Here is a 12,037-nt window from a genome sequence, read left to right as displayed (position 1 = left end):
AGAGACCATCTTGGCTAATCCAACGTTTCGTATTTCTACCTTGCAATTAATGAGAGTAAACCTGATGTAAACTTTTGACGGTCATGTAAAATTGTGAAACTGTTAAGAGATACTCTTAAATTGAGTTTGCTAACTTTAAAAGTGGCAAAGATGCCAAATTATAAAGTCAAACAAACTGTCGAAGCAGGAGTTTGGACTATCCTTAATATGTCTCCGCCAAGTTCCATGAAAAGTCTAAAATTAATGCAAAGCACCTCCACAGAATGTACATATTAGACCTGGCTGCATTGATAATCAAATACATCGAATTCATGCTTTTTCTAGGGCTATAATGAACCAATGCAAGACATCATGTGGGACTGACAGACTTTCACTTTCTATATTACCGCGTATCAGCGAGCCCTAATGAGCAGTTCGTCTGTTTTCTTCTGAGCTGTCTGTGGGTCTCCATACATGTGCTTCACTCTTTCAGCAGAGCCAGACAAGACAGGCACGCTCATTATCACCACTGCGTTTGACATACTGAGTGATGGCAAACACACCAGCACACACAATCTTACCTGAACTACCAAGATACACATGCCGATGGTTCCGAGTAGGTGCTTATTATCTTCAAGCCACTCTTCAACTTTCTCGTAGCAGCCCTGGAAGACAAGAAAAGTCACAAGATGTCACAAGATCTTCTGGGTGAAAGCACTAATACAAACAGATTTCACTTTCTAATTTGCTAGTTGTTAATTCTGATTCAGAGAAAATGAGCTGAACTCCAGCAGCAGTGGAATTCATTTGAGCGCATGCATGAGAGAGCGAGCGACTGCTGCGGATGCATTTTCAACGCGTAGTCACTGGAAAAAAAAGCACATTCAGCGATATACTGGTGGCTATGCGGAAAAAAGACAAAACAGCTTTGAGTTGGTGGTGTTGTGGGCTGCTTGTCATACTAAGGCACTGAAAAGAAAATCCATTTCCAGAACAACCGAAAACTATGGTAGTAATGCTATATAATACCTTCAGATATGGAAAAACTCTTGGATTCCTGTGCAAACAGCCTTGTGTCACGTTTTTTTTTACTCGTTCTATGAATTTAAAACAATTTATGTTGGCAAGCTGTTTAACTTCTGGGGCTGAAGATAAATGTAACATTTAAACAGCTAATGGTTTCAGGCTAACTTTACTACAAATGTGTTCTTGTGACTCGCTCTCTAGAAGACAATAGACTGGAAATCGTGACATTTGAAATTTTGTTTTGTTTCACAAACTTTCTTGTTCTGCATTAATGGAAAAAACATTGAGGATTCACTAAATGTAATTGTCTCTTCTCACTCCATTAGTACCTCTGTGGTAACTTAAAAGCCTCAGAAAGACAGCGTGACAATTTGACATGTAACTTCAGCTACTGATGTACATTACAGCACTGTCAATGGCACAAAAATATTCCCTCAAGAGACCATTGCCCTCCCTACAATCTCATTTAAACTTTAAAATCAGTTTTCATGAGTTAAATCAACTCCCATAGGAAAGACAAACACATCTAGGGCCAGATTTACTAACAGCTTGAGCTGTTAAGAATAAACCCTCTTTTGGCGTTAAAAAACAACTGTCAGGATTTACTAAAGACACGCAATGAAAAATTAGCACTGAAAAGGCGTGGGCAAAGTTATTTTTGTGGCTGACCTTATTGCAGATGCATTTGTAGGAGTTTCCCTTTGAGACGCAAAATTTATTTGAAGACGGTACTTAAATGAATCACGCAAGTTGATTTACTAAGGTTTGCATTTGGCAATTTACTGGTATTTGTGCCATTGTTTAACGGCCAAAATAAGCATGTCTTAAAACAGACACTAATCTGCGCTGCTCCTGGTAGATTGCGTTGGTCATTATGGAAATGATACGGCTGTGTCTGTGTTCCTTAATGTGCGCGAGCAGAACTTTCCACTTACATCGGCGCTTTTTTGGAATTGCGCTCTCACGCTAATTTGCCCTGTTTAGTAAATCTGCCCCCTAGTGTCCCAAAGTGAGAATTAATACATAAAGGTACATGACTCTGGCTCTTTACAGGCGAACTTAGAGCTGCTACCTAACAGAGATGTCTTAAATCTATGGCTTTTACCGCCTTTCATTTATTAATAATAACTCTTTTCAAGGGCAGAACAGAGAAAGATAAAAAGAAATAATCTCAATTATTACCTCCAGTCCTTTCTTTCATCCTGCCTCAATTCAGAAATGTTCTTTAATGGATATGCGATTAACAATCCAAATGTATTCAAAATGAGGATGATTAAAAATGAAAGTCATGCATTTGAAATGCAGTATATGTATAGTTCCCTTCAAATGTCAAGTCTATTAAAGTTGAGGAACTATAACAACATCATTGGTTTAAGTGCAGGTGTCCACTCACCCGTGTCCAGAACATGTTGGTGGAGTTACGGCCACACTCCTGATAATGCTCTTGACAGCAGCGGTCGGGCACCACCTTTTCTTTCAGAGCCTCGTGCCAATCTGTGTACCCGGTTACTCCACAACACTTCCACTGTTGGGCAGGGGGGGATAAAGGGAGACAATGATACATTTTATTAATAACCAGACTAGTTCCAGATATTGCTGTGTATATTAAAGACATATTTTCAAAATTCTCAATAATCATAATTTTGTACCTCAGCTTGGATGATATTCCAGGCATTTCTCAGCCCAATGTTGTTGTCTGTGTTGTAGAGAGCAAGACCATCTTTCAAGTCCTGCTTTGCGTTCTCACTGACCTGTGAACAGCAGAAGAAAAAGTTCAGTCATAGTCAATCACAAATCTCATCTTGACAGTACCAATATTTCAGAAAGACCACTTCAATTGTACTTATTCAATAAAAATAGATTTGACAAATTAATAATACTAATATTATATATATATATATATATATATATATATATATACACACACATTTAAAACACACACACTGTTGTTTCAACCTAAAGTGTTTGTGCTACCTTCAAATTTTAAGTTTAGTCAACTCAAATATCCAAGTTTTCACTTAGTAGAACCTTGCATTTCAAGTTGACTAAACTTAAAATTTTAAGGCAGCATGGACACTTACTTTAAGCTGAAACAACTTTTTTTTACAGTGTGTATGAATTGTATCATATCATTTATATTTCTACATCATTTGTATTTATCATAATTAAATGTATTATATTTTTTAAAATGTTTTTAACTGAATACATTATTATAAATTCAACTAATTGTAGATTGAAAGCTTGATTCATTCAAGTGGTTTGGATGAACAAATGTAAATATGTGTAAATATAAGCAATGTGAGGAACAAAATAGTGAAGAACAATATGCAAGTCCTAAGAGAAAAATTATCTGCTTGCCTACCCTAATAAGGAGCGTCTATTTAGTCAATACCTTCCATCGGGTTCTTGACTATGTCAAATTAATATAATTAGCATCATTAATTGAATGTCTGAGTAGAGCGTAAAAAAAAAACATGCCATCAATGATGCCGGAGGACGACATACTCATATACGCCACTCTGGAATCACTTTCCCCTCGGCTGTGGCAGATAAATATTTCGCTGGCAGTTTTAATGAGGTGTACGATCTCACATTAGTGGTTCAGTGCACTCTGGCCCAGAGCGACGGTAGTGCGGGGTGATTACTGTTTGACAGAGCGGTGGTCCTGATATAGACGCACGCCAGATTAACATCGTTTCACCCAAGAGAAAAGAGAAAACACAATATTCTGGAATTTCAGGCATATTTCAGTGAATGATAGTCTCTATCACAGAGCCATAAATAAGATATATAGAGCTAATATCTACAGTTTTAACATGATCTATTGTCTAAGTTTTTTATTGCCGTTGTATTTATTGTATTATCACAACACTCCCTGTTTTGCTCACATCTAAAAGACTCTGAACTTCTGAAGAAATTGTGACTGGTGCCTTTGCATTATGCTAGGATGGTGTGGGTGGTTGTCAGGACATTGCCAGGTGGTTGCTTACTATCCCCAAAAAGCCCATCAAATTTCTATAATTTTCTATCATTCCTAGATATGATTCGGGTCCCTTCATTGATGCAAATCTATTGGATCTTTTTTTGCCCATTTATCATCTTCCATACCAAACCATGAATTAAAGCACTTACAACAGTAACATCAGAGTTCTACTCAATTTATAGGGACAGTTCACCCAAAAATGGAAATTCTTTTATCATTTTCTCACCCTCAAATTGTTCCAAACCTGTATGCATTTCTTTCCTCTTTCTATTTTTTTTTTTGTCCATACTATGGAAGTCCCAACAACTGTTTGATTACCAACATTCTTCAAAATATCTCTTTTATGTTCAGCATAAGAAAGAAATTCATACAGGTTTGGAACAACTTGAGGATAGGGAAATGGGAGAACTATCCCTTCAATGTATCATTCATGTCCCAGGGAACACACATGGTTTAAAAATGAAATAAATAATAATAATAAAATAATAAAAAATATATCCATTTGAAACACGTTTTGGATAAAAGTGCCTGCTAAATGTACCTAATAATATAGCAAATGATAATACTTATAATATAACAAACTGAAACAGTCATGCTGTGAAACATATTTAAACGCAGAGGGAAATTAATAAATGAAGAGTATGAAATTTAATTCTGATAATCTTTCCAAAAATATGTGGAAATTAGACTAAAATGTTCTCCGGAGACCCTGTTATGTGAATATATATCTTTATTTTTGCCTTCATTCCAGGGATCGATGAAAAGGATCATGATGAAATAAATTCAGCCAATGATGCAGAACGGCAGCAATAACACTCAGTCAAGACAAGATATTAAAAAGCTGGTAGAAGGCATATGTCTTTCACTGGAGTGTACACTCATTAGTGCCAGACATATTTCCTGGTGGGTACACTGTGCGAGTAGCCACGTTTCAGAATGGAGAATAAAACGAAAGGTGAATAAGCGCATCATCCTTCTCCACGGAAACATCTTGAGACCTCCGAGTCTCATTATAAAAGAATACATCAAAGCACGCTCTCAGCTCCATCAGGGAACACTGTGACATCATTCCTTTCACGTCCTGCTTTGAACACATGATGATCACAACTGTTTGTTAATGGCTGTTCTTTCATACCTAAATAAAAGCGTCCCAATTGCACAGCACACAATACTCTCATATTCCACACGGTCTAATTACAATTAGACTCAGACTTATAATAAATTCTTAACCAGCTTGTGCCTGAAAAAGGCATGCAATTCTGTTCATCCTGTTAAAACAGCAAAATTGCATGTCTAATGGAGGGATGTTACATGTCCGACTAAGCCTCGCTAATGCCATGAGCTGAGGGTTCCTAGAAAATTGCATTTATTTTTTTACAATCATTTATTTTTTCACAGCGCATCTATGTTCTCTAAATACTTTAAAGGTTTGTGGTCAGTACGATTTTTTTTAAAGAAATTAATACTTTTCTACAGCAAAGCTGCATTAAATTGATAAAAAGTGACAGAAAAGACATTTCATTTTACATAAGATTTCTATTTCAAACAAACTGTCAAAGAATCCTGAAAATATATAAAAAAATTGTTTCCACAAAAATATTAAGCAGTTTTATAAACAGTTTTCCGCATATATTCACCAAGTCAACATACAGTATTAGAATGATTTCTGTGACACTTAAGACTGGAGTAATGATGCTGAAAATTCAGCTTTGCATCACAGGAATAAATTACATTTTAAAATATTTAAAAATAGAAAACAGTTCTTTTAAAATGTAATAATATTTCACAATATTACTGTACTTTTGAACAGAAAGACACTCTGGGACAGCCTGGGAACAGCAAATATGTATCTAGTAATCACACATTTTAATTGAAATATTGAATATATTTCATGAAAGGTTTAATGTTATTATAAAGCACATCATCGTTGGAATGCAGCAGGCATGTCAAATGATCTAGTAATCTTTCTTCTCATCCAAAAACCCACAAAGAGGGCTAGATGAGGATATTCGAATGACTCTGTTTTCTGACAACAAAAGGAAGCTGTCCTATCCTCGCCTTCCGCAATGATAAATATCCTGTCACTGAAATGAAAAGTATTGGTAAGGTGTTGCTCTGATCATATATTCTGCTCTAGACACCATCTTGCAAGCCCTAAGGGATGAGCTATGCTAATGCAACATACTGTTAGGAGCATCATATTATGCAGAAAGTTAATTTGAGTTCATGGGAAGAGTGCCAGTGTAAACGAACGGTTACTGTAAGGAAGTCACGTTCGGACTGTCAATCTAAATCTACACTAAACAGGAAGATGTAAAAACTATTCAGATGAATGAACTCCAGTCCAATTGTTTATCAATATTTTATTTGTTCTGGGACAAGAATAGAATAATCTGCCAGACAACACGTGCCAAATTTGATACCTACAACTTCTCACATCATAAGCATCTCATATCACTACCAAGAGCCTTTATATCCACTATTACATCCTTTACTAGTGCTAAAAAAGTGAATGGAGCATATGTTTCCCATGGCCTGTGGCTGCTTGTAGCTAATGCATAGCTCATTAGGAGTTTGTATACCTGGCCTTGGGTTCTGTTTAAATAATGTCTGTCCAGTTGGATACAGTCTCAGAACGCACGGTCCAAAGCCATTTCAGCCAGCGCAAGCATCTGGATCGTTTGAATGACCTAGCGGCTCTCGGTGTTTGATTTGTAATCATTCCTCTCATTGGTTTCCTATGTTCTCAGGCAACTTGTTAATGTAAAGATGTTAGTGTTTGTTTGGGAATGTGGAGGGTTTGACCAGAGGGTCAGTTGTTAGATGTAGCTAACGGATGACATCATTATCTTCTATACCAAACATTCTTGGGGTAAACTGGGAGCGGAAACCAGAGCGAATGCTTATACAGAGAGAAAACTGTGTGCTTTTCTTTTGGTCTCGTGTGTGTTTGAGTCTCCAGAGTGTGGATAGGTTTGGACAGGTTTGTCATATTATTGCCCAGGGGGCTTGGGTTTGTGGAGAGATGTGGCAGCACACTGTGTGTGTGTGTGTGTGTGTGTGTGTGTGTTGAGGAAAGCCTGCTGTTTACTAAAGAGTAGAGGAAGAGGAAGATGAGGTCAGACAGCAGATTATTCACTGTCCATCACCTCTGCCTATGCCAAATTTTTTTTTACAGATTTACAGAATGCAAACACACACACCTAAATCCTAACCAAAAGGGATAGTTCAAACAAATAAAGGAAGATGTTATAAAATTGGTTAATATGACTCTTATGACCCTGTATTCCAAGTCTTCTGAAGTCATACAATAGGTTGGTGTGATTCATTAATTGACTCTCCTCATAAGAATTTCATAAGAGTTCATGTGAGAAGTGAGTTATCAGTTCCAACAGGTCTGAATGATTTGTTCATTAATCAAACTGTTTCAGTTCTCGAGTTCAACTCACTGACTCAATGATTCTCTTGTAGTAGCAGTCAGAGGTTGGGAAGATTATATCAGTGAATGATATCAGTGTTCCTCACCAAAAAAAAACTGTCTTATGACTACAGAAGACTTGGTATATACTGTAGCATGCAAGTCATATAGAGAACTTTTATGATTGGTTCATGGTTATTATTATTATTATTTTGCATCCTTACCACATTTTGCACATTATTTTGACATGAAAATGAAATACCAGTACAGTATTTAAAATGTAAAATTCTGTTGGTTTGTATCGCATCACTGTATTTTTTTGTTTTCTTTAAATGGCTGGGCCTTTATATACATTTATAGTGGCTTAGTTTACTGTCAGGAGCAAAAAGAATATTAAAACATTGTAATGTCACATACAAATAACTCAATTTATAAAACTAACAATTTAATTTATCTTTTCAAATGTAGGCTAATCAAATGAAAATTAAAGTTAAGTTTAAATTAAATGAAACATGTAAGAAACAAGTATTTAATACATTGTATTATTATTATTACTACTACTTACATTACAGAACATTCTGATGTGCAATGGTAATATATTTATTTCATAATTTCTTCAAGTTAGACCAAACTTTTATTTTGTCAGGTTGTAATGAAGACCTTTGAGTTTTTCTGTTTTAATAAACTGCATCATCATTATCATCATCATCATCATCATCATCATCATCATCATCATCATCATCATCATCATCATCATCATCATCATCATCATCATCATCATCATCATCATCATCACTACTACTACTGCTATTACTTGAAGAAGTAGTACTGTGCAGTGGTAATATATTTCTGTTTTAATTTCAAGTTAAACCGAACATTTCTTTTTGACAGGCTCTCATAAAGAGCTTTGAGTTTCCATGTGTATATGATGCTCGTGAAGTTAACTCTTAGAGCAGCTCTGCAGATGAAGTTCATGTGTTCATGTTCTCAAATAGTGAGATGGCAGATGCCACAAAATCCCATAAGCGTCACTACTTTGATTGTTCCTTATCCCTGCAACATTCAGCCGTTAATTAAATATTAATGTTAGTTAGATTATGTTCATTATATGTCTACCTGATTTAGGCCGACATGCAGAACATGCAGACTCTTTTTGAGCTTTAATAATTTACAGACACTATAGTCCATATCACAATTTGATTCACTGCACAGCCCTACTTTTGATTTATTCATCCAAAAATTGTGTGACATTCAGCTTTATACAGTAAGTTCCATTTGTGAATGGATTCAGTGATTCTCTTTGCATTTTCTGCATCACAGAAATCATATGGCTCTACATGGTATTTGCCATGTTAAAGAGAGTTAGTTGTGTGGCTTATTTATTGTTGTGTTATAACGTTATAAACATTTGTAAGATAATAGAGGTCTCCTCACAATACACCAGTGGTTCTCAATTCCAGTCCTCGTGACCCACTGCTCTGCACATTTTGTATGTCTCCCTTATTTAACACACCTGAACCAGATCATCAGGTCATTAGGAGAGAGTCCATGAACTGAAATGAGTGTGTCAGATAAGAGAGACATACAAAATGTGCAGAGCAGTGGGTCACGAGGACTGGAATTGAGAACCACTGCAATACACTCTACATAGCGCTCTTCGTGGCCATTGAATAGATGCAGCAATTGTTTCAACTATTGCAGTATTTGAAAAAGACATATTGTTTGCCAAATTGAAACTGGTATACCGGTTCATGTCAGTGCCCAGCACTAGTTAGCAGTGTTTGGAATAACGCCGTTTAAAAGAACGGCGTTAGGTAACGACGTTATTTTTTCAGTAACGGGGTAATCTAACTAATTACTTTTCCCGTCGTTACAACGCCGTTAACATTACTGGACGTTAAATGCGGTGCGTTACTATGCATTGATTGAATGGAATGTGGTGTGTGTGTGTGTGTGTGTGTGTGAGAGAGAGAGAGAGAGAGAGAGAGAGAGAGAGAGAGAGAGAGAGAGAGAGAGAGAGAGAGAGAGAGAGAGAGAGAGAGAGAGAGAGAGAGAGAGAGAGAGAGAGAGAGGCGCGGGCGCGATCGAAAAGTCGCAAAGTGTTTACATTTGTGTGCGCGCGCGTGTGTGTGTGAGGCGTGGACGCAATCGAACAGTGAAAACATAAAAACACTCCGTAATTTTGTTTATACAGGACATTCAAACTGCAAAGTGTTTCCAAATTCTATGACATATTTTTAAACAGTAACGCAAATAGTTACTTTCCCTGGTAACGAGTTACCTTTATTATAGAGTAATTCAGTTACTAAGTTACTTTTTGGAACAAGTAGTGAGTAACTATAACTAATTACTTTTTTAAAGTAACGTTCCCAACACTGCTAGTTAGTGACTGAATTTTAACTCTAGGATGAACTATACCATTAACAAACACATTTATAATTGCACTTTATTAGCACTTTGGAGATAATGTTCCATTAGCTCAAATAAGAGCTTCTCTGTCTAAGTGCCTGTCATGAGATGGTAATTTCCAGCCCAGATGATGGGCCAGACTCTTGATCAGCAAGGGAAAGTCTGGTCATGCTGTGAGCTGGCAAGATACGCTAGTGTGGGACCTACTGTCATGCCGTCAGGTGCTTTGAAACCTGGCATGGAGTCCTTAGAAACCCTGGCTGACCGCCTCACCTGATCAGGCACTTTACAGGACACATTTGCTACTTTAAGCTCCAGAAGTGGAAAATGACTATTTATATAGTCAAGCTTGACGCAAATCATTTTAACACTGGCACATTCTGTGTTGATTTGTTTACCGCAAGTAAATTGGTTTAATTCAGAGCCAAAATCAGCAAGTAAACAAGCAAACACAATCATGCTACCACATGAGATCACAAGCTTAACACTCCCAGAATCAGCTTAAAAATAAAAGGAACCACAATAGACACCAGTGTTTTGTGTGACTAAATTATGATACGATTTAAAATTGGTACCTGGAGTTTTACTTCCCATGAAAAATAGCCTCAACCCATCCTCTGCACATGTTGGTCGCAACTCGTTTTTAGAGCATCCCTAATTGTGTCAGTTTTACTCATGTAATGGCACAACATTAGACGCTAAAAAAATGTTAGTCATCAATGGATTAAACCGTAACCACAGCTGAGGAGGCGAAAGTGTGCGGTAATGCTCTTCATCCGTCTCTGTAAGCCTATCCGAAAAATCACGCTACTGTGCTTCCTCCTTTTCAAACCAGCTAATATGGCTTCATTTGGCCACCGTCCTGCGGCACACACGCTGGAATGAGGTCATGAGCTTAAAGACGGATGCTCTAATCTGGTGCCTAGCCTTCGCCATCTGCTGCAGTCAGATGGTGGGTCATTGGAGGGTTCACGTGTGTGCTTTAATCCACAGCGTTCGTGAAGACCTACTATACCTTTGTTTCTCCAACATACCACAGCAGGAGGGAAGCATCTTGCTGAGTTTAAGATTGAGGAGGGCAAAAACATCACTACTGAAACTTTACATCTCTGAAATTATGAATCTAGAAAAATTACAGATAGTTTGGAATTTTGTAAATTTGACATTTTTGTGGGATATTTTATACATTCAAAAACACACTACAGCGTGTATATATTTATCTCAGAGTCACAAACTATATTTCTTATTCTCATGAAACAGCTGAAGAACAGTTTTGCTGCTTAATATTTACAGTATGTGGAAGCAATGATACAGTTTTTGGGATTCTCTGATTTCAAAGGTCAAAAGTATAGCATTTATTTGAAATATGCTTTTTTTAACAATGAAAAAGTCTTTACTGTCACTTTTGATCAATTTAATATTATTAATATTATACATATTATATGTTACCTGAGCAAACATTTTAGCAAACTCGGTTTTAACATTTTGTCTGTGGTTTGTACAGAATAAGAGTGCTTTCATACATTGCCAGCATGACTTTTTTCCTTAGATGTGATAATGACTGCCTTGTGATTCGGAGATCAAATATTGGAGTCAATTAAACATTCCTCTGATCGCTCACGCCATTCTGTGCGAACGGAGTAGAAGGTTTTTGAGTGATGGGAGTACCCCTGCTGCCCAGTTCAAGTGGTGGAGAAATGAAAGAGACGTGCAGTTGATACAGATCTCTATATCTTATTGTCCCTTTCTTCTCTCTGAAGTATCTCCCTCATCACAGTGTGTTAAAGGTCATAGTGGTATCTTATATCGTTTGTACGAACAACATCAATACATGGCTGGGATGGTCTCAGAATGGTCTTTAAAGACTGATACATGTTGGAAACACTGCTTTCAGTCTAGCTTACTTCACATGAAGGTACAACCTTGAGTCTACACACAATATAGAGATAGAAAATATGTGTGCTTGCAGAAAGAAACTCAATCCAGACAAGAGCAAGCAGAGAATTCTTACGCTTGAAAAAAATGTGCCGTTCATTTTACTACTAAAACGCAGTCTCGGTTTGCGGTTTGCGGTCTACGGTTGAGTGTGAGTTACACGCTCCGATAAGACAACCAGACAGTCCTCGTACATTGGAGAGATAGGCAGATCCTAATCTCTAAATGGATTGTGGGTAAGTGAATTACTTTAGCTTCCACAGAGAGCATGGCAAACAGAGTGAATA

General features: G+C 37.0%; 1 protein-coding gene across 1 annotated transcript in view; it reads right to left on the bottom strand.

Annotated features, from left to right (window-relative positions):
- Positions 1-12,037, bottom strand: part of tspan9a (tetraspanin 9a) — a 90,554-nt gene that overhangs the window by 9,381 nt on the left and 69,136 nt on the right. Inside the window, exons 3-5 of the mRNA XM_081373239.1 lie at positions 2,655-2,756; positions 2,399-2,530; positions 561-644 (exon numbers count right to left, since the gene is read on the bottom strand). Coding sequence (XP_081229365.1) covers positions 561-644; positions 2,399-2,530; positions 2,655-2,756 — 318 coding nt within the window. The remainder of the gene's footprint in view (positions 1-560; positions 645-2,398; positions 2,531-2,654; positions 2,757-12,037) is intronic.

The sequence above is a fragment of the Scardinius erythrophthalmus genome (assembly GCF_964197995.2).
Source record: "Scardinius erythrophthalmus genome assembly, chromosome: 8".
NCBI lineage: Eukaryota > Metazoa > Chordata > Actinopteri > Cypriniformes > Leuciscidae > Scardinius > Scardinius erythrophthalmus.
This window is presented reverse-complemented; position numbering and strand designations above follow the sequence as displayed.